This window comes from Mixophyes fleayi, chromosome 1 (assembly GCF_038048845.1).
Source record: "Mixophyes fleayi isolate aMixFle1 chromosome 1, aMixFle1.hap1, whole genome shotgun sequence".
Lineage (NCBI taxonomy): Eukaryota > Metazoa > Chordata > Amphibia > Anura > Limnodynastidae > Mixophyes > Mixophyes fleayi.
Window position 1 is genome coordinate 443,653,727 of NC_134402.1, and position 24,033 is coordinate 443,677,759.

The following is a 24,033-nucleotide window of genomic DNA, read 5'->3' on the forward strand; positions in this document are numbered from 1 at the left end:
ACATATACGTGAGGCTTATTTAACGATTTGCTGCAATAAAAAAAAAAAATCTTTATAAGTAGATTCAAGCTACAGGGGCAAAATCTTCATCAAAGAAGGTGAAATTATTGTCGGCAAAGAGGAATTGCATTACAAGTCAAGGGTACGATGGGCCAGACCTCTCCTTAAGCTATGAACAGATCTGAAGGTTACATCATAGAAAAACACATATTTGAATAAATTAACAGAGCATGATAGATGCAGGGCCATGATTGGATTATTAATGTCTTGGTGTCATTCTGCACGGCGTTGTAAGGAAATGTAATTCAAGATGTTTTATTTTAATATATGGATAATGCACCCTTCAGTAAATTGCATGGACATCGGAAGTAATTTTATGTAGGTCATGGAAAACTGAGTTGACTTCTATTATCCATCATCATTTAAAGCACGTGATTTGCTATTCATAACAATACACAATTTTTCCTACTTTATCCTGCATTGCTGACACCAGAAGTCATGGATTATAAACAGTACTCACCATTTATACACAAGTTAAGGGATTAAATAAATGTATTAGCACTAGTTGTGTAGTAGCCTATAAATATTAGTATGTATTGCAGCAGATATATCCAGCAGCGATGTACTGACTTACTACAAACTGTGCAAGGACTAGCACAGAGAAGAAGTACCAATGGAGCAACTAGAGAAGGATAAGAACCTGGAGGTGGTATTAATGCTGATGAGTCTGTAGGCGGTGTTGATACTGATGAGTCTGTAGGCGGTGTTGATACTGATGAGTCTGTAGGCGGTGTTGATACTGATGAGTCTGTAGGCGGTGTTGATGTTGATGAGTCTGTAGGAGATGTTGATGTTGATAAGTCTCTAAGTGGTGTTGATGTTGATCAGACTGTAGGCGGTATTAACGCTGATGAGTCTGTAGGCGGTGTTGATGTTGATTAGTCTAGATGCAATGTTAATGAGTCTGTAAGTGGTGTTGATGAGTCTGTAGGCGGTATTAATGCTGATGAATCTGTAGGCAGTGTTGATGTTGATGAATTTGTAGGTGGTGTTGATGTTGATTAGTCTGTAGGTGATGTTGATGAATCTGTAGGCGGTATTAATGCTGATGAGTCTGTAGGTGATGTTGATGCTGACGAGTCTGTAGGTGGTGTTAATGCTGAATCTGTAGGTGGTATTGATGTTGATGAGTTGGTAGGCGGTATTGATGTAAATGAGTCTGTATGTGGTGTTAATGTTGATGAGTCTGTAAGTGTTATTGATGCTGATGAACCTGTAGGTGGTGTTGATGTTGATGAGTCTGTAGATAATGATTATAAGTCTGTAGGTGATGTTGATGAGTCTGTAAGTGGTGTTGATGTTGATAAGTCTATAGGTGGTATTAAGGACAGACTGGGGAGAAGATAGTCATTGTAGTGGAATGTCCATTAATAGATGCTAACAAAAGTTAACTTGGGATAACATGAGATACTGGATTTAGTTGAGAAAAATTACAGAATTTGTATATGGTCTGACTGTGTGTAAGTATAAGGCACAGTCTAGCATGACTCCAAGACTTGAGTTCATCGACCAATTTGGTAATTTTAGATCGGATTGATCTGAAATACACCATGTGTGTTGGCCCAATTATCAGGTCAGCTCAAAATCAGAATAGAAGATTACTGCATTGACCTGGATGTGTAGTCAATGAGAAATTGCAAACATTCTACGCACTGTAATCCAGTCACATTCAACTAAATAATTGGATCTATGTAATTGGGCAAACTGACAAAAAACACACATTTCTTGTAACCTCATTAGAAGCCGTTATTAGGCCTTCAAGTCCAGTGATTTTGATTTCCCGTCATGGTCAAATGTGATTGGTTGTGTTTTACACCATCTGGAAATTATACTATCAACTGTGTTCAGAAAAAAACTAGAACAGCTTAATATTACAAAAACATTGAGAAGATAAGTCTGATACAGGTCCTGGGGGTCGACATTTCCTAAGCAATGTCTGATGACTCCACCAATAAGTTAAACAACAATACTGAATATTATTTACCTCCCAACAGGTCCATATGAATCCCAGAATACTCTCATAGGAGAGAATTTCTTTAAACAGAGGTGTTATCAATGCCGAGAAGGCACTTTGATAACGTCACTGCCTGTTTGAAACGGGCAAGAGGCAGAAGAAACAAGACGCTTACAGATATTGGAGAACCCACAAGATGAGGAAGGTCTCTGGACCTCAAGTAAGTAATATTTAGCATTATTGCTTATTGAATTCTACTCACAACAGAAATAATTATTTTCCCAGCATTAAAAAGTTCTATAAAAAATGCTGGCGTACCTCAATTATTTTCTGATCGCAAATGTTGTGAAGACACCAATATTCATGAGAATACAGCCACAAAATGGCCGCCATAAAGCACCTCAGTAATATTACTGGCTCCTAGAGAACTAATAAGACTACGTTGACAAAATGGCTGTATGTGACCAACAGGTGCACATTAAACGTGATAAACACCGCTTTTATAAATAGCGGTTTGTCTAATTTATTTTTAAAAATATGTCGTTTAGTGACCAGAAGCTTTGGAATTATTGGCCTATGAGGGATGTTGCTTCATAGGGAACGGTGAAATGATATATCGAACTTCAATGGAAGTGTGTCCTCAGAGGTCAATCCATTATGGACAATGGTTGAATATTTCCTTGCTTTAACACAGAAACATAGAATTTGATAGTAGATAAGAACCGTTTGGCCGTTCTAGTCTGCCAAAATGTTAACCTATGGTAACCTCAAACTCTATTTGATTCTTTATTCTTTGTAAGGATATCCTTACATCTGTCCCAAGCATGTTTAAATTGCTCTACTGTATTAGCCTCAACCACCTCTGATAGAGGCTATTCCACTTATCCCTTACCCTTTCTGTAAAGTAGTTTTTCCTCATATTTCCTCTGAACCTACTTCCCCTCAATGTCAGTACATGTCCTCGTGTTCTAATACTTCTCTTCCCCCCAGTGTCAGTACATGTCCTCGTGTTCTAATACTCCTCTTCCCCCCCAGTGTCAGTACATGTCCTCGTGTTCTAATACTTCTCTTCCCTCCAGTGTCAGTACATGTCCTCGTGTTCTAATACTTCTCTTCCCTCCAGTGTCAGTACATGTCCTCGTGTTCTAATACTTCTCTTCCCTCCAGTGTCAGTGCATGTCCTCGTGTTCTAATACTTCTCTTCCCTCCAGTGTCAGTACATGTCCTCGTGTTCTAATACTTCTCTTCCCTCCAGTGTCAGTACATGTCCTCGTGTTCTAATACTTCTCTTCCCCCCAGTGTCAGTACATGTCCTCGTGTTCTAATACTTCTCTTCCCCCCCAGTGTCAGTGCATGTCCTCGTGTTCTAATACTTCTCTTCCCCCCAGTGTCAGTACATGTCCTCGTGTTCTAATACTTCTCTTCCCCCAGTGTCAGTACATGTCCTCGTGTTCTAATACTTCTCTTCCCTCCAGTGTCAGTACATGTCCTCGTGTTCTAATACTTCTCTTCCCTCCAGTGTCAGTACATGTCCTCGTGTTCTAATACTTCTCTTCCCCCAGTGTCAGTACATGTCCTCGTGTTCTAATACTTCTCTTCCCCCCAGTGTCAGTACATGTCCTCGTGTTCTAATACTTCTCTTCCCTCCAGTGTCAGTACATGTCCTCGTGTTCTAATACTTCTCTTCCCTCCAGTGTCAGTACATGTCCTCGTGTTTAAATACTTCTCTTCCTTTGTAGAATGTTTCCCTCCTGTACCTTGTTATAACTCTTGATATATATGAAAGTTTCTATCATGTCCCCCATTTCCCTTCTCTGCTCCAAACTATACTAAAATCTTTTAGTCTTTCCGGGTAAGTTTTGTGCTGTAGGCCATGCACCATTATAGTTGCCCTTCTTTGTACAGTCTCTAATGTATTTATATCCTTCTGGAGATATGGCCTCCAGAACTGAACACAGTATTCTAGATGAGGTCGTACCAATGACCTATACAGTGGTATTATTACTTCTTTCTTTCTGCTACTGATTCCTCTCCCTATACAACCAAGCATCTGACTTGCTTTTCTCATTGCTTTGTTACATTGCTTACCTGCCTTTAAGTCACCTGAAATAATGATTTGACTAAGAAATAACTTGACCAAATCAGCTCTGTTTTGTTCAACAAGAAGCTCTCTGCAAAATAAAAAATAATATTCCTGCATTATTAACTTACTTTACAGAATAAATGTCCCTCTCAGTCCTGAGTCACACCTAAGTGTAAGAACGGTTCTCAGAGCCAGCCAGCTGGAAGAGTCAGAAAAGGGTTATCTATATTACACGTAGATAAAAATTTACTCACCTGCAAAGAGCATCCGTCCCGTCAGCATTTCTGCCAGTATACAGCCGGCAGCCCACATGTCAATGGCTTTGGTGTAGTTATTAGGTGAGAGGAGAAGACGAGGAGATCGATACCACTTAGTCACCAGTCCTTCTGAGAGATAGCCCTGGAACGGAAAGGAATACACGTGTCAATCAACCGATACAGAACAATGCTTTTATAGGTCAGAGTGCTGCTCTCTAGAGAAGTTATCTCTAGTTGTACTTGTCACGCAGCGCCTCGATGGTCCTCTCAGCTATATGACCGTGCAGCCTCTTTTACGCATTCAGCAGCAGCCTCCACAAAGTGCAACCGCGCCATGATGTGCGGAGAGGCGGAAAGATCCTTAGGAGGAACATTGCGCAAATTTCTCTGGAAACTACCACTATCATTAAATTAACTTTTACATTTTTATCCTAAAACACTGCTTGGTTTAGCCCAGGGGTCAGGAAATTGTTTTACCTTTTACCCCAAAATATATTTAGATACGCCGAAGTTACCCCCTTGATTTGAAAGGAAGGAAATCATATATTATTAATTATTGGAATTCAAAATTTTATTGAATCTATTCAAAATTTCTTTGAAAGCTTCAACTTCAAAACTTCAGGGTTTGGAGAAATGATGTTGCTTCATTTTCGATACGAGAGCATCAATATTGGGGCATTTTGATATCAGAGCAATTTGGATACAGTTTTTAGCTTCCAATCGATTTCTCTGCTTTGTTGTTATGTTCGTTAGAGTGGAAAATCCTTGTTCGCAAAGGTAGGTTGTTGCAAAAGGCAGCAACTTTTTGACGGCCTCCTCGTGTGCAATTTTAAATTACTTTGCAGCTGTTGACATCCAAAAATATGACAGATCTGCTTTGTTTTCAAATGCAATACGTGCTTCATTATTGCATCGAAGCTCAAGAAGTGCCTCTGCCAACCCTTGAGGCTCTTCTGATACTACAGCAATTTCACATTTAAAGGGGTCTACAACACAACTGACAGCATGTGGATCGGCAGCATTACCCCCAGGAATTTCATTTTTACCCCATTTGGGGCAATTTACCCCTGTTCCCTGACCACTGATTTAGCCTTATCTATGGCTTCATTAAATAATGTGTAAATTTTGTGCGTCTAAAGCTTTGTATTATATTGTCGATAGTGCGTCTACAAATTCTCTTCTTCAGCGACGGCCAGCAGAGATCGCGTCTCGACCTACAATTTTATTTAAAAGCGCTTTTGAAGGCGTACTCTGTGTACTGTAATGCATCACACAAAATTGCCACCTGTAAAAAAACTGGTCCCATGTACAACGCGCGTTAAAAAGTAAATAGTTTAAATATGGGCAGCGTGCCCCCCTCCCCTCAAATCATTAACCAAAACCCCAGTGCTAGGCAGACTGAGCTGGTTATCACAGGAGTGGGGTTAGACCTGCCTAGAGCGCCTATACAACCAGTCAGCCAATCACAAGAGGCCAGTTTGAAATAATGTTTATGATTGGCTGGGTGGTGAAGAGGAGTCCAGGAGATTCACTATAGTCATTATTTTAATAATAAAGTAAGAAATAAATAATAAAGTACTGAGGTGATCATTGTTAAGAAATTGTAAAAAAATGATCATTGTAAATCATTGCACAAGAGGATGTAAAGATAAGTTCTGAAAACAAAGCAAAGTACAAAATCCAATCATGTGCCTCACTTCCTGCACTATCAGCAAACTTTGCCCCTTCCCTGTGATTTCATCCCTTCAGGAGTAAAGGGAGCTTGTTGTGGACACGTTTATATGGCAGAGATTTCTTGAAAGATAATCCGTCATGGCAGGCGAAACGCTAGCAGCAGTGCATTCTGGGAGGAAGATGTTTAGTAAACATAGGTGGTATAATATACATTGTTCAGTTGCACACGTGTGTGTAGTCAAAAGCGTGTTTTAAGGCACATGCAAATTCCCGGTCTTTGGAACTGACAAACTGACAGTCTGCGCTTAGTTCTGTGAGTTAAAGGTTCCGCCAGAAAATGCTCAAGGCGGAAAGAACGATATATACCCGTATGGTGGCCTGCAAATCTATGTGGTTACCAGTAAAAACAAATGCAATTGCACAAATGTAGGCGCATAATGTCAAAATAGAAGCATTGCACCTTATATATATTTGTAAACCTTAATGTCTTTAACACTGCTTGTGAGTCAGAATAATCATGGATATCATACAATAAGTAAATTTACGAAGATGTAGAATGTGGGCAGCACGGTGGCTCAGTGGTTAGCACTTCTGCCTCACAGCACTGGGGTCATGAGTTCAATTCCCAACCATGGCCTTATCTGTGTGGAGTTTGTATGTTCTCCCCGTGTTTGCGTGGGTTTCCTCCGGGTGCTCCGGTTTCCTCCCATACTCCAAAAACATACTGGTAGGTTAATTGGCTGCTATTAAATTGACCTTAATCTCTCTGTCTGTCTGTGTGTGTGTGTGTGTGTGTGTGTGTGTGTGTGTGTTAGGGAATTTAGACTGTAAGCTCCAATGGGGCAGGGACTGATGTGAGTGAGTTCTCTGTACAGCGCTGCGGAATTAGTGGCGCTATATAAATAGATGATGATGATAATCAGAAAATACACTTTACAATGGTATTAAGCCCAGGGCCGTCAAGAGGAATTTGAGGCCCCAGTACAACAACTTTTTGACCCCCCCCTCCATAGATGAGAAGGGAAGGGGCGTGTTGACCACACCTCCAAGACTGTTGTTTCGCCTCCAAAGGGGGAGGTGTGGTCAACATGGGGCATGGCTGCGTCACTTTAAACATGACATATTGGGGGAGATTCTGAACTGTACAGCAGCCGCGGCACTGACAAAGAAGCGTCCGCAGCTGTGCTGTAGAAAGGGGCAGAGTTTAGCATGTTTATATATGCTTTTGTGCCCTTTTCGTTCACGGAGGGGAGGAACATCATTACCCCCTCCAAACACATCATTAACCCCCCAAACACATTATTAACCTCCCCAAACACCCCCCCCCAGCATACTTACCGAAGTTACACTAGTCCTGCAGAGTGAGCAGTGCAGCTGTAAATCTTGTGAGATTACCAAATCTAGCGAGATTTAGAGCGCATTAGACAGTGTGTCACATCACTACTAACAGCTCCTCCCTCCCCATAGACCCAGACATCCCGCCCCCCCCCCACAAAAAGAATACATTACCTGTCAGTGGAGACCCAGGCCCCGGTAATCTGTACCCGCCCCCCCCTCTCTGCGCCCCTGACTAATACTCCTGCAAGACCTGTCTTGCCTTTGATATATAAATAACCATTCTCACCTACTCTACAGCAATGCCCGGGAGACTCCTGGATTTCGGGGAATGCTCCCGAATCCTGGGACGGAGGCGTCCCTCTCAGATCCCAGGGGAAGGGAGACCAAAAATATAGGCAAGTATGTAAATGACCACTTTGGGGAGGATTCAATTTGGTGCGAGGTGTCTCCGGAAGGTCCGCAGACACACCTCGCGCCAACGTTATGGCTGGCATCTCTGCCGATTTTTCCTCGCACCTCTAATAAACGAGCGGAGATTCCTAACGTAATTGTCGGCAATGTCCGGTGCCACCTTATGGCCAATTCAATTCTCCCCATAGTTACAATTCTTTGCCCCTGAGCTGTTTTTGGAACTTGTCCATTCTGCAGCAAGAGGCACCGTTACACTGATCCCTGATTAGGGACTTGCCAGTGAGCCCATAATAGACAATAGTTAACATTCCTGTTGTAGGGACACAACCCTTAATAGATTAGATATTTCAATTGTTCTAATCTCCGTCCCTGCGACACGCCGTGTAAGGGGGATCGCATTATCCAGGACCGGTTCCAACAAATTGTCTCTCTTCTTGGCTGTTATCATGATCACTGCTGAATCACACCAAGCTCGAGAGCAGCAGGGTGTTATCAAATTAGTCTAATGTTTTCGGTGTCCTCTAGTACAGATTGCATTCGCTGGCAGAAAATGAATGAAAACAAACAGTTTTCTTTTAGGCCGTGACAAATGTATCATATTTTTAGATGCAGCGCTGTGATGAATTGATTCGTCTCGATGGCCTATTTGTGGAAAGTCATTTAAAGGAGAAATGGAATTTCTCTAAGGAACCGTTATTCCAGCAGCTTTATCATACCGGGAAACGTGGTAGCAAAGCCCCTGGGGCTCGGTGGAGGGGAAGGATCAGGGTACGTGACATTTAGGTTTAGGTGGTGATGCAGCTTTAAAGCACTGGAGTATCACATGACCCCATGATCTACCAATGTACCTCTTATTGTGTCATGCCAGGAGTTCCAAACATACCACACTATGGGGTCTATGTATGAATACCCCCCCCCCCATGAAATATCATGCCTTATCGCCAGTGCTTTTTTTCCCCATAGAACGCTGGGAACGGCGTTCCGGGACCTTTTTTTTTTTTGATTAGCGGCGGCTTCTCAGCCGGCCTTTAACAATAAAAAAAAAAAAAAAAAAAAATTACATCTCTCCGGCGCGGCTGCGCCCTCCTCCCTTCTCTATTTGCTATGACTGTCGGGCGCGACGTCATCATGCATGTCGCGCCCGCCTTTCATTCACGGAGGTGTGAGCTGAGGAGCATATTCAACCTAAGAAGAGGAGTGCCACGCCAGAAAAGAAAAGTGAAAAGAAGTGAAGAGGAGAAAGGATGCAATAGAGGTAAGTTAAAGGAAAAATGGGGCGCCGTTTAAAAGAAAGTGGACAATAAAATAAATGGTGAAAGAAATAATTAAAAAGGCCAGCATGAGGGTGGGGGGAAGGGGGGGGGGTATAAAAATTAGTGGGGCACAGCATAAAAACTCAAGGGGGACCAAAAATTTAGTAGGGGCACTGGCACAGGATGAACACTGAAGGGGGACATAAAAATTATTAGGGGCACTGGCACAGGATAACCACTAACGGGGGACATAAAAATGATTAGGGGCACTGGCACAGGATGAACACTAACGGGGGACATAAAAATTATTAGGGGCACTGGCACAGGATGAACACTAACGGGGGACATAAAAATTATTAGGGGCACTGGCACAGGATGAACACTAACGGGGGACATAAAAATTATTAGGGGCACTGGCACAGGATGAACACTAACGGCGTTAGTGTTCATCCTGTGCCAGTGCCCCTAATAATTTTTATGTCCCCCGTTAGTGTTCATCCTGTGCCAGTGCCCCTAATAATTTTTATGTCCCCCGTTAGTGTTCATCCTGTGCCAGTGCCCCTAATCATTTTTATGTCCCCCGTTAGTAACGGGGAATTTGGAATTTACTATGGAATTTACTATGAACATTTGCCTGAAATACAATACACTAAAGGTATGTTTAGACATTAATATATATTTTTTTTTTCCCTAAAATATTAACAAGATGTGAGTTCCACCACCTTTTTTTTTACAAAAAAAGCACTGCTTATCGCAATGCTAAGGGATGATATTTTGCCAACCTTTATTACAAAGATCATCCCGGGACAGCCTATAACCTATGAGCACGGCAGGAGAGGGCTCTTCGAATCCTTAATCCGGCAGGCTCCGCGCTCCACCCCTTCGCAAATTCAGCCATGACACGGCAAATGCGATCACTTCACTATAGATTGTTCGCTGGGACAGACTCCTATCGGAGCCCCTGTCCCAGCTAATCAATCTTAATAAATTGCCACGTGAATCTATTTCTTATCCTTGCGATAAGAAATTAAAATTAACGTGAGCAATTTACAGTGCATCCGGAAAGTATTCACATTGGTTCACTTTTTCCACATTTTGTTATGTTACAGCCTTATTCCAAAATGGAATAAATTCCATTTTCCCTAAAAATTCTACACACAATACCCCATAATGACAACATGGAAAAAGTTTTTTTGAGATTTATTAAAAATAAAAAACTAAGTGATCACATGTATATAAGTATTCACAGCCCTTGCTCAATACTTTGTTGATGCACCTTTGGCAGCAATTACAGCCTCAAGTCTTTTTGAATATGATGCCACAAGCTTGGCACACCTATCTTTGGGCAGTTTCGCCCATTCCTCTTTGCAGCACCTCTCAAGCTCCATCAGGTTGGATGGGAAGCGTCGGTGCACGGCCATTTTCAGATCTCCCAATCGGATTCAAGTCTGCGCTCTGGCTGGGCCACTCAAGGACATTCACAGAGTTGTCCTGAAGCCACTCCTTTGATATCTTGGTTGTGTGGTTTGGTCACAAGTATACCCCCTATACCGCACAATGCATGCTGGGGTTTTTTAAGGCCGGTGTTGCATGAAATTCAGTTCCCCCCAGTACTGGACATGCTCCTAATTGTAGCTGACTTTAGCAGCTATGAAATTGGGTACACCCCCTATTTAAAGGGATAGTGTTTTACTTAGGGTTTGCAAAGTGCAAAGATAGCCCCAACCCAGTACTTACATTAACCATTCACACAAAGCTGCCAAAAATTGGAGCAGAATCCTCATAGCTAAGCCTGACCTAAACCCAAACTCTCAAACGCTCAGTGAAACCCTAATGAATGTTTAATAACAGCATTTTATTATGGAAACAGAGGAAATTCATGAAACAATGGTCAAACAGGGATATTTGAACAGTGTGAGGGTCTATTATGATCTGTTGCGTTCCCACGGGGTGTATATTGGAGGCGTAATGTAGTGGATTCTGCAAAGACCACAGTAGATTTTCGCTTTTTCAGTTGCCAAAAAGCCACTGTGAGAATACTGAATCCCCTGTTAAGTCGACCTGTGTTCGAGAGCCATTGTAGCTAACGCTGATCTCATCAATCAATTGCAAACAGTAATAAAGGCTGACTGCAGGACGCAGAGACCAGCAGAGCAACCACAATACTCCATGAATGCTGATCCGCTGATGTTTGTTCCGCAGTTATTGTCCGGACAAGCTGGCACTGTGCTCCGTACCAGCAGCCAAGAGACCAGGACATGGAGTCGGCTGCTGTGACGAAAATCAGAGAGGATAAAACCAGGCTGATGCTTTATACCATGAGATATACATATTTTATACTCTGTAGTTCCCTCCGACCGAGATTTCAGTGTTCATTTGAAACCTGAAAGGGGGGGAACATTCACCATATCAGAGATGGTTAATATCCTTCAGCAGGGAAGTGCTGTAACATTCCAGACATTTTTACTATCGACGCCCCATTTCTTACTGTGTTTTTGATGAGCATTTAATAAAGTCACATGATGGTATATGCTGGTGGAATTCACAAATTCTATGAGAATTGCATGTTTTCTATGGGGAGCACAAAATACTTGGAAGGTCAACCACCAGACCAAAGGCCTTAAATTGGATAGCATCAGTCTAACATAGGTGTCGGCAGCTCCAGGAATGCGTGGCACGCGGACCACTTCTGTTTGGCACGCGGGCGCTGCAGCTGCTTCAGTAAAGCAGTTGATGACGGCCGAAACGGAGCTTCTGGCGGTTTTTAGAGTATCATATGCAAAATCACTCTGCGCATGCCCAAACCTAGGAGATATGTCAGTAAATGCAGCCGTGTCCACTCTGCCTTTGAACGCAAACTTACTACAGCTTACAATTATGGGGAGTGGGGAATTATGGGGAACGGGGTCATAGGCAAACTGAGGGGGGTTTTCTAGTGCCTGTAAACCCCCCTTTAAAGCCTGGAGCACTGTATAATTGAGGTGGCTGGACCCTGCCCCCACTTCACACAGCTCTGCTTGAAAAGGGAGAGCTGCGTGCTCCTAACAGTAGTGCATGCAGCATTGTCCATGTATATTATAGGGATAGGAAGAGTTGGAGAGCAGCCAAGCACTGTCTAATATTATAGCCACGCCCCCATGCATGCTGGTCACGCCCACTGGTGGCGTGGTGTGGAAACCCTCCTCTACAAATCCTGCGCTTGCACCTGGGGTGGGAAAGGGGCGTTTTGCAGTAATCACTGTACAATAGGGACGTGCCAAACTCAGCCACGTCCGAAGCTTTGGGCACCGCAAAGTTACTTGCCTTTCTGCCGTAGCTCCAGCTACACAGCTAATATAAGTCCTGTTCAGTAGTAATGACAGTCTCGTATGCATGCTATAACATGTGTTTGCAATCAGGAGCAACTGTAAAAATGTATTTTATATTCAGTAGACACTAACATCATCCTAATAATTTCATGGGGGAAAAATGTAATAAAAAAAAATCTGTTACTGTTTTATCTTTGCTACCATTATTATTATTGGTGATATTAATTCTATATATAGATTTTTTTTTTCTGTGCATTATTTGTAATCCCCAAAGGTACTGGACGTATCGTGCAGTGACGTGTGTAGCAGAAAAGAGCTGACCTACAGCCGTATTCTACAGCGCACAGATCTTGAGATCTGCTCCTTTTTGAATAAGGCCAATTGTTTTTAGACTCCCTCTTTATAAAATACCAGCTCAATACAGCAAGGATGGTATATATAATGAAATAAATAGTTATTGAATTCCGTTTTCTGCTAAGGGATATACCTAGTGGCTTAGTATTGTAAAGGGGGGCGTTAAAAAAAAGATGGAGCACTGCACTAACTCAGGTTAGGGTAGTAAATAAAACTCCAGACTGTCATTCCACACACTCACCATCATGTCAATGAGATAGAAACATGTATGTATATATAAAATGAACACAGATAGAAGGTTTTAAAAGGTGGGTTCAAGGTTGAGATAACTTATGAGAATGTTACAGAACTTTAAACTGGAGGGACCCACGGTAACATCTGTAATTCCTATTATGGTCAGATCTTTTGAACAGAACAAGAGGATACGCGGGTTCATCAGACTCTATATAAACATTTTTCTTTATTTGCTCTGTAACTTACAATACACACGAATAACCTGGGAGATTGTGAACGCTCTGCAGAACCTGTTACATGTCTGAATGGAACTCAATTTGGACAACAAATAGAGCCTGGGAAGTGGCGGATATGACATAATCCTCACACAATCCCAGTATTCTGCTCTCATTCTTCTCATTCCAGATTCTTATTGCGAGCGATGGATGTGCGGAAACCCCTCACAATGATAGGGGAGCTAAAAGGATACATTGTTACAGTTATTTATGAAAGGTGATTTCTTTTCATTTCTAGCACAAAAACATGTTGCAAGTCTACATGAACAGCTATTTGTACTGTGGGATTCCACACCATACAAAAGGAGCAGGGATTACCCATTTCCGGATGTCTTCTCTACAAAAATGACAACTGTTTGCTGCATCAAAGTGATGTTTGGACCACGAGGGGCTGTAGAAGTGCTGATTATTTTGGCCTAAATTATTAGGAGGCATGGACTATAAACCTGACACTGCGGAAGTGGGGACAGGTACAGTACGTATTTGGAGCAGATAAATGCCCGCCCCCGGAAAGAGAGAGTCTTCATTTTGTAGGCACTGTTAGATACACTCTAATAAGGAGTGTTTCTAACACATGGTCAAAGATATGAAGGCAAATTGCATATATGCCCTTTAAGTCCCCAAAATAGCACTGCTCCTGTAAAAGCAAACAGCACAATGGCGTATCCACCATGGGCGCAGGGTGTGCAGTGCATATGGGCCTATGGATCAAGGTAGCTCCAAGCCAGCCCCTTGACTTATGGGCCTACCCCGCACCCACAGTTATACTGGTAAGGGAGAGGGTGACTGAGGCCCCAGGCTTAGGGCACTGGCTCTGATGTGCTTCCTGGTCCCTTGACTGTTCACTCACTGCTCAACTTTCCAGGAGGTGGATAAGAACTCGCTCTTTTTCAAACAGGACTCCAACATTAAAAGGATCCAGGCAGCAGCAACGGTGCTCAATATACCAGCAGCAGCCAATCAGAAAACTACAAGATCCGTTAGGAAACCGCAGCACTGGGTTGGAGAAGGTCCTACACTTGTAGAGGGGTAGACATGTCCAAACCATAGGACGGCTACACCTCCCTGGCGGTGCACCCCTGCTGAGAGGCAGCATTTACTTCCACCTAGATGGGGGAGGTGGACACCAGTGTTCTCACTTGCCCAGGGCACTAAAATATCTAACTACGGCTCTGCCTGTGGTGGACAGCAGGGGCAGCGTCGGACTGGCCCACCGGGATACCGGAAAAATCACCGGTGGGCCCCGCTGCCTCACGGCCACACACCCTTTTAAAAGTGGGCGGAGCTGCCCCTGGGGACCCGTTGTCTTCACTAGGGAGCCCGCTGTCCTCCCCGCGTCCCCGTTGCTTCAAATGCGATCGCAGCTGCAATCATGTGACCTGCCCCCTCCCCTCCCCTGCTGATTGCCTGATGGGTGCCTGAGAGGCTGGCGGGAGCATCAAGGGGCAGAGAAGCTGCTAAAATCAAAATATGGGTAAGTAGCTTTCACTCACTTGTATATATTGTTTGTGCCATCACTGTATGTGAGATATATATATAATATATATGAATTGGGTGGCACTATTGCAGGTATATTATGAATTGGGGACACTGTAGTGTGGCATTTGTGAATTTTTGGTACTAATGTGTGGGATAACATTGGGGGCACTCCTGTGTGGCATAATATTGTTTGGGGGCACTACTCAGTGGCATAGGGGGACTGACTATACTAAACTATAGGTGGGCTGCCGTTCTACACTAAACTATAGGGAGGGGGGCTGCCTATGCTAAACTATAGGTGGGCTGCCTATGCTAAACTATAGTGGGGGGGGCTAACTGTGCTAAACTATAGTGAGGGGGGGCTGCCTGCGCTAAACTATAGTGAGGGGGGCTGCACAGAGAACACTATAGGGAGGGGGTGATGGGACCTTTAATTTAATGCTGAGGTGTTTTGGGTCTATAATTGAATGTGGGGCTGAGCGTGGGGAGGAGGGCTATCTATTAGATGTGAATATTATTTAATGCTGGGAATGGTTGTGGGAAATGGATGTATTAAATGTAAATGCTATTAATTTATTGATGGGGCTGTTTGGAGGGAGGGTATCAGGTTTCTTTATTAAATGGGAATACTATTAATTTAATGTTGGGTCTGGAGGAAGGCCTAAGTATTAATTGTGGGTCCTATTTATTTAATGCCGAGGCTGGTTGGAATTCTCTAAATGTACCCATTATTTTTTCCAAATAGGGCCCTCAACATTCCAGGATCCAGACAAGCTGCAACTAGAGAAACGAGCAGCCACAGATGGTAAAAGTGACAAGAACAGTTAGGACAGTCTGTCAAATGTTCTGAGTCTAGTGCAGGCTTGGCTAACCAGTGGCACTCCAGGTGTTGTGAAACTACAATTCCCAGCATACCCTTCCAGCAATAAGCTGCTATATATTGGCAAAGCATGCTGGGGCTTGTACTTTCACAACACCTGGAGTGCCACAGGTTAGCCAAGTCTGGTCTAGTGGTACAATCCCGATTTTTGTTGACTGTTCTGCCAATCTAAGGGGCAGGTCAACACTGTGTACTCTTTATATACAAACTACATTATTTATATACTACACTATGGTGCTAGCTGTCCTTTGTGGGCTGACCACTCCCCCACGAGTGTTTGGTCACGCCTCTATGATGGCTGGCCACACCCCCTCTGGTGGGCCCCTAGCGTTGCAGTCCCCCGGTGGGCCCTTCATGCCCCAGTCGCTGATCAGGGTTTAGCTGTTCTGTCTGCCAATCTAGAACAGGAAATCATGACATGACCCCTGGGGTGCAGAGCAAAATCAGGGCAGGGGGCTGATCCGTTTCTCCTATTTGATGGCACCATGTGGGCCAGCCGCACCTCCTTCCTTCAGCACATTTGGGCTTTTTGGTTGTGGCGGGTATTAATTTAATGTATGTGTGTAAAGGTATTAATGTAATATGTGTGGGGCATTAATGTAATGTGTGTGAGGAATATTAATGTATGTGTGTGAGGGAGGGTATTCATTTTAATGTGTGTGGAGGCTATTAATGTAATGTGGGGGGATGGAATTAAGGTTATATAGTTAAGCTATTAATATAATGTGAGGGTTATTCATGTAACATATCAGTAGATGGAGGTTATTTAATATGGAGTCTCTTTTAAATAAACATGGGGATATTAATGTAATGTGAATTTCATGGAGTTATTAATATATTGTTGGGACTAATAAAGCAATGTGAGTTATCTGTACAAATTTAATGACAGGGTTAGTTGGGGGAAGGAGGCCTATTTTATTAAATGTGGTTGTTACTGATTAAATGTTGGGGCTGGTTGGGAGTAGGAGAGCCTAGCATGTTCACTCGTTGCTCGGCTTTCCAGGAGGCTAATAGTACCTGTCTCTTTTTTGAACAGGGCCCAATATTCCAAACAAGGCCCTAACATTCCAAGGTCCGGCTAAACATCAATAGAGATTAAGTCACCAGCAGCAGGTAATCAGAGCTGCAAGGTAGGAGAAAGTAGGACAATCTGATAAATTGCAGTAGTAATTTTGAGTAACTGTTCAGCTAACTGCAGGGAAAATGGAGAGGTATGTCCCTGTGGTGTTCAGTGGGGGAGCATATGTGACAACGGGAGAGTGTGGAGGACTTACGCCACATATGTTGCCCCACAATTCTCACCTTACCACGTATATATATGAATAAACACGACAAAATGTCAGGACTGGAGGGAAGACAATTTTGACCTCTTTACCTAATGCAACACTGGAAAAAACCCAAAGGTTTTTCTTTTAGTTTTGCTTTTATTGCTAGGGGATAAAATATTTCCAGTTTTAAAAGGAATGTTAATTTGAGGGGTGAATGACCCCACAAAACCTGATCAACCTTATAAAACAAGTTAATCATACGTAGACAATATGTGTTTTATGACATAACTGTTTTTTATCACATAACCTGAGCCTGATTACTAGGACAAGCCAGGTCTGCATTATAACCTCATGAAATATTCAGGAAGTTATAGTCTGAGCTGCTCAGGACAGGAAAAGCAGAGAGATCATATTTACAGAGCAGCATCTGAGCTTTACATAACCTGCTATTCCCTGAGGGAACTCCAGTATATACCTCTGCAATTCTATAGGAACGACGCAGGATCCTTCTAACACACATTAAAGGCGTGTTCATCTAGCTGTAAGCAGAATTCATCCTCATCATTTATTTATTTATATAGCGCCACTAATTCCGCAGCGCTGTACAGAGAACTCACTCACATCAGTCCCTGTCCCATTGGAGCTTACAGTCTAAATTCCCTAACACTCACACAAACAGACTAGGGTCAATTTGATAGCAGCCAATTAACCTACTAGTATGTTTTTGGAGTGTGGGAGGAAACCCGAGCACCCGGAGGAAACCCACGCAGACACAGGGAGACCATACAAACTCCACACAGATAAGGCCATGGTCGGGAATTGAACTCATGACCCCAGTGCTAACCACTGAGCCACCGTGCTGCCCAGTTTTGTTTCATCGTTCTGCAAATGTTCAGAAGAAAAAGTCCTGCAATACTGGGGTCTTGGGCTTGAAACTGACCATAGAACTATCTGCGTGAAGCATGTTTCCGCCACAGGGCTTCGGTATCCGCCCACGGTGCTCAATACACCATTATAATAGACCAAACCACTTTGGGCATGCAAAAATCAGTACACTTGTATCAAGGGGTCTATTAGATTGAATAAATTGGTCCTGGGGTGTTTATGGGTATGGGGTAGGGAAATTCGATTCTTGCGACAGGTAAGTGGATTTGTCCTAATAACGTTCTCTAATTGTCACAGGATATGTTGGTGCAATAAAATTATAATTGAAAATAATAATAGCACAATTTTTTAATTTTTTTTTTACAATTAACTCGAATACCCTCAGCTAAACACGACTAAGCTAACCTGAGATGTCACGAACCAGGTTCCAGGTTCTCCAGTTCCTTAGGATGTATGCTGTAACAAATTCTGCTCCACCTGTTTAGACATAGTGATCACGGAATAAGTGCTCTATACAGTCTTTGCTAATTAGTGATAAGCCATTTTTTTTTTCCGCAACAGCCAAAATCAGACTTGATGACCATTAACGATGATATACAGAGCCCAAAATCTGTTGTGTTCAGTTGTAATTGTCATGATTAATTTAGCGATCTTTAAATAAAGAAAAAAAAAAGAAAAAAATCTATGTTGAGTGAAATTCTTGTTTAACCAAGCCCTAAATATTGTAATTTCCTTAATAAATGGCTTGAAATAAAAAATTTCACCGACTGCCACGTTATTCCCAGCAACGTTTAGCCAAATAACAGATTTTGCGCACAATGGGCCTGAGTCATTAAGGAGAGCAAAACAAGAAATAGGAGTATGTTTGTTTCTGGACAAACCATGTTACACTGCAAGGGGTGCAAATACGCTCATTTTTTTGCACATAAGGAAAATACTGGCTGTTTTTTCATGTAACACACAAATACTTGATAGATTTATTTGTACACTGAAATGTAAAGTTGATCTAGGACATGTCCTACCCCAAATATGAATCTGTCCCCACATTTTAAATTTATCTCCCCCTTCAATGCAACATGGTTTTGTCCAGGGGCAGAGTAACTACTTTTTTTTATGCTTTTCTCTCCTTAATGACTCAGGCCCAATATGTGGGGTGTCAAATTCATCAAATTGCATAATAAATTCAATGAGAAAATTTGGGATAATCGCACAGAGACAGCAAGGCATCCGCGCGAGGTGGAAACGGCTGCTCACGGCTAATTCAATTGCCCTCTCGGAATGTTTGGATTATGTATAAAGTTTCATACGGTACAATCATAAAACAAGGGGTAGATTGATCAAACCTTCTAAAAAGGAAAAGTCGAGATGTTGATAATAGACAACCAGACACATTTCAGGGGCCACATGGTGTGGTCCTCTAAGCTTCAAAGGGGCCGCACATTACTCTTAATTTCAGTAATGAGATAAAACAATACGTGTAGTCAAAGAACGAGACACCTATCTGCATTTTACACAATTGGCAGCACTGTGGCTCAGTGGTTAGCACTTCTGCCCCACAGCACTGGGGTCATGAGTTCAATTCCCAACTATGGCTTTATCTGTGAGGAGTTTGTATGTTCTCCCCGTGTTTGCGTGGGTTTCCTCCGGGTGCTCCGGTTTCCTCTCACACGCCAAAAACATACTGGTAGGTTAATTGGCTGCCATTAAATTGACCCTAGTCTCTCTCTCTCTCTCTCTCTGTCTCTGTGTGTGTATATGTTAGGGAATTTAGACTGTAAGCTCCAATGGGGCAGGGACTGATGTGAGTGAATTCTCTGTACAGCGCTGCGGAATTAGTGGCGCTATATAAATAAATGATGATGATATAACTAGAGATGGGCGGGTCCGGTTCTCCGAGAACCGAACCCACCCGAACTTTGGGTATCCGAGTACCGAGCTGAGCAGCTCGGTACTCTCCCGCCCATTCCGAATCCAAATCGAGGCCGAACGTCATTGTGACGTCGTCGGATCTCGGGGCTCGGTTCTCGCGATACTTCAACTTTATAAATACACGCCTCCACAGCAATCCATCGCCATTTGACAGAGGGAGAGAGCAGGGTGTAGTCATAGGCTAATTAGAGCAGGGACAGATAATACAATATTGTTCTTGCAATTGCTCTAACCAAAATCGCTAGTGCAGAGAGGAGGATAGAGGTTTATTATTTTTTCTTCATATTTGGCACTCCCCAGCGCTTTTGGGGTGTCCCCCATAATTGTGCATAAATATTTCTGGCTGTCAAAAGTCATATCTGTCAGCAGTATCTACTAAATAATTTTTAGCACTCCTCAGTGCTTTTGGGGTGTCCTCCCTAATTGTGCATTAATATTTCTGGCTGTCAAAAGTCATATCTGTCAGCAGTATCTACTAAATAATTTGTAGCACTCCTCAGTGCTTTTGGGGTGTCCTCCCTAATTGTGCATTAATATTTCTGGCTGTCAAAAGTCATATCTGTCAGCAGTATCTACTAAATAATTTGTAGCACTCCTCAGTGCTTTTGGGGTGTCCTCCCTAATTGTGCATTAATATTTCTGGCTGTCAAAAGTCATATCTGTCAGCAGTATCTACTAAATAATTTGTAGCACTCCTCAGTGCTTTTGGGGTGTCCTCCCTAATTGTGCATTAATATTTCTGGCTGTCAAAAGTCATAACTGTCAGCAGAATCTACTAAATAATTTTTAGCACTCCCCAGTGGTTTGCGCTCAGAATGGATTCAAAGCAGTCCACATATGATCAGAATGAGCAACCAGGTTCTGTCACCAGTTCTGATGTTAGTGTTCCCAGTACGTCATCTGGCCAAGGCGATGTCAAACAACAGAGTGTTTCCAAATTAGTGCAAAAAACAAAAAACAAATTTTTTTTTACTGTATTGAAGCGAAAAAGAAGTGTAACTGAGCAAAAGTTAAGTGACGATAAAAAAAAAATTGCAAGCATGCCATTCTACACACGCAGTGGCAAAGAGAGAATGAGGCCTTCACCTTTGGCTATTAGTGGCAGATCCCAAAAAGTTACCCAGCCTACAATTGGTGCACAACTACTGTTACGCATCAAAGCCGAGCTGCAAGATAACAGTAAGGCATTAGAGGAGAATGTTTGCTCTGATTCACAAATGACAACAATCCCTGTAGAGAGTCCATCCAACAGTGGGATGTCTAATCATGAGCATTCTGCTGATGTGTGCCTTAATAGCCCGAGTGTAGCCGGTGATACCCAAATTGAGGATGCCACTTTGGAATTAGAAGAGGATGAGGGTAAGATTTGTGTAGGCGACGCTAATGATGATGTTGATGATTATGATGCAGACAGATACCAAATTGCCTTTCTCAATTTCTATTTATATTCTAGATTATATAACGGCTGAATAGTTTTCTATTTTACTCCTAGTGGAGAGAGGATCTGATGCAGACAGATACCAAACTGCCTTTGTCCATTTCAATTTTTATTGTACAGTATATAACGGCTGAATTTATTAGTATTTTATACAAGTGGAGGGGGGCCTAGAGAGACAGAAACCAAACTGGCTTTCTCCATGTCAATTAATATTGTACAGTCTATAACGGCTGGATTTTTTGGTATTTTATACAAGTGGAGGGGGGCCTAGAGAGACAGAAACCAAACTGGCTTTCTCCATGTCAATTAATGTTGTACAGTCTATAATGGCTGAATTTTTTGTTTTTTTTAAAAAAGTGGAGGGGGGCCTATAGAGACAGAAAGCAAACTGTCTTTTTCCATTTCTTTACATATTTAACTATAAGTGTAGGGTGTAATATACATCCAAAGACGATGGCTGCATTGCCAATATGCATAGATAGAGAGGAAGACAATCTGTTTTGTGTGTAGAATAAATGAAGGCCTACCAATGAAGAATTAAAGTGTTTTTTTGGATGATTTATTACCTCAACAATTAGATTACTTATCTCTTAAACAGTTGGAGCACTAAATTGGGTTATTTTAGGCACAAAAACATGGATTTTCCAACAAAATAGCAAAACAAAACCAAACAAAACCAAAACCAAAACCAAAACACGCAATGGCGGTTTTGCAAAACCAAAACCAAAACCAAAACACGACGGTAATCCAGATCCAAAACCGAATCCAAAACCAAAACACGGGGGTCAGTGACCATCTCTAGATATAACACACACATCTGGAAATAAAGCAGGAAGGAGCTGGGGCCACAGGTGAAGGCTCAGAGAGTCAAATGTGACCCTCGGGCTCCCTGCTGACAATCACTGTTCTAGAATGTACTAGATAAATGATAGCTAGAATCTGATTGGTTGCTATGGGCAACACCTCCACTTTTCCTTCTTAGAAGGTATCTTACCGCTTCCTCTAACAGTGTTACTGAAACATGCTAGGAATTTCTTATTACATTTATGTCTCAGCACATGTCATTTTATAATACATTTTCTGTCCCTGTAAAATGTTAAAGTGCAATAAATGCAAATAAAGCTGTGTGCATCACATTCCCCAGGTGTCAGTATAAGTCATATATGACACATAGTGTCCATCCATCCTGTCTTACTTGTAGAATACAAGAGCTGGGTCCGGCTTAGACCAGTATATATTACATTCCACAACAACAACCAACACAGCCAAAATCTCCTTGTGTGTAATGTTTAATCTGGCAGTTTACTTGTAAGGTTAACTGAACCAGAAAGAACACATTTCTTGCTTTGTAAATTAATTGTCTATTTCTGCATAAGAGTCTGTCTTACCCTAACGTCATATGGAAGGGGTTGAGTTACCAATGGCTGTGTGTGCTGAAGGCACCTGATTGGACAAGGCAGCAACCAGCCAATCATATGCTTCCGACACCAGAGATGTCATCTTCTGTCAAACTTCAGCAGTGCTGCTGTATTAGTAAATGAAGGGATAATTTATTTCCTTGATTCTATTTGTAAACACTTAGAAAAATATAGTTTTAAACCGTAAACATCAAACCAAACTTTACAGTCATGGAGCACAAATCCAAAACATTTCAAATGAAACAAAAAACATAAAAATAAAATGGGGACACTTTAGAGCAAAAGATTGGCTAAGATGTGGTCCTTGGGCAGAGCTCAGGGCAGGCAGCTATAAAGGAAACGTCAATATCCAGGTAAAAGGTCAGGGCAGGCAGCAATTCAGGGATTGGTCTAAATCCAAGCAAAAAGTCAGCGTAGGTGGCAATCCAGAGCACGGCCAGAATGGAGGCAAAACCAGAACCGGCAGCTAAACAGACCCACAAAAAAAAAGGTAACTGCTACACCAATCACGGGCAGAGAAGCTAACCAATCAAACTGCTCCCTGGGAGCTGGTTCACCTGCAGCCTACTTGCCTGCAGTGCGGTCATGTGACCGTACTTTAACCCATTCACATATTTATTTATTACCTGCTGATCAATACCGAACAGCAGGCAATAAATATAGTCTTTAGAAAGAAGACTTTCCTATTGCGTTTTTTTTTAGAATTTTTTTTCATTTTCGGCATAAATCTTTTCTCGCATAAATGTGTTTTGCAGCGGGAAGGTTGCTCCGTCCTTGATTTCTCTCACTGGACTTACTGCGTTATATCTTCTCCTTGTTCCTCTGTGTATGATTGGTAACACATGTATTTAATGTCTTGGAACCATCGCTCACACACATTTATGACTGAACACCTATATCTGGGTCAGGTGAAGAATGGTTCATCAGGTTAAAGGGCGCAGGGGGCTTCCAGTAGATATAAATGTCTTCTCAATTGCAGATGCTGGAGTGTTAGTGATGTGCTCCGTACACACTTATATGTTCAAATTAAACATGAATTATTAATTATTCTCATGCACGGAGATGCCGATTTTTAATAAGTAATTTATATTCTCAATACAGTGCAGAAAACACTATGGAGCATTAAGCATACAGGGCACTATTCCGTCCTTGCAGATCCATTACAGAATTAGGACGGGTGGTGCGGTGCCAGTTTTGATACTAGCGGTCAGCGATTGCACATTCTCTTTCCAGTGAAGTGGAGTACAATCAATTTCAAGGCTCCCATAGACATTATATAGTCGTATAATATCTATAGGGAAAAAGGTATCTTGTGTGCATTGGAGAAATGGTTATCCCACAATCCAGGCACATATGCACAAAAATATATATATATATATATATATACTTTCGTTATATACAGTATATAAACATACAAGGTTGATATGAAAAAAAACAAACAAAAAAACACACTCTTAATGGCGGCCAGAGACTGAAGCAAATCATGGCAGTCTTTCACGTATAAGTTAAAATACAACTTACTATAGCGTACACAG

The 24,033-nt window shown here is 42.2% G+C and overlaps 1 protein-coding gene across 2 annotated transcripts in view; it reads right to left on the bottom strand.

Moving 5' to 3' along the window:
* The window catches only part of LOC142101260 (mitogen-activated protein kinase 4-like), a 40,318-nt gene that overhangs the window by 10,533 nt on the left and 5,752 nt on the right, over window positions 1–24,033 (bottom strand). For both annotated transcript variants that reach the window (XM_075185610.1, XM_075185601.1), the window contains exon 2: window positions 4,352–4,496. In XM_075185610.1, coding sequence (XP_075041711.1) covers window positions 4,352–4,496 — 145 coding nt within the window. The remainder of the gene's footprint in view (window positions 1–4,351; window positions 4,497–24,033) is intronic.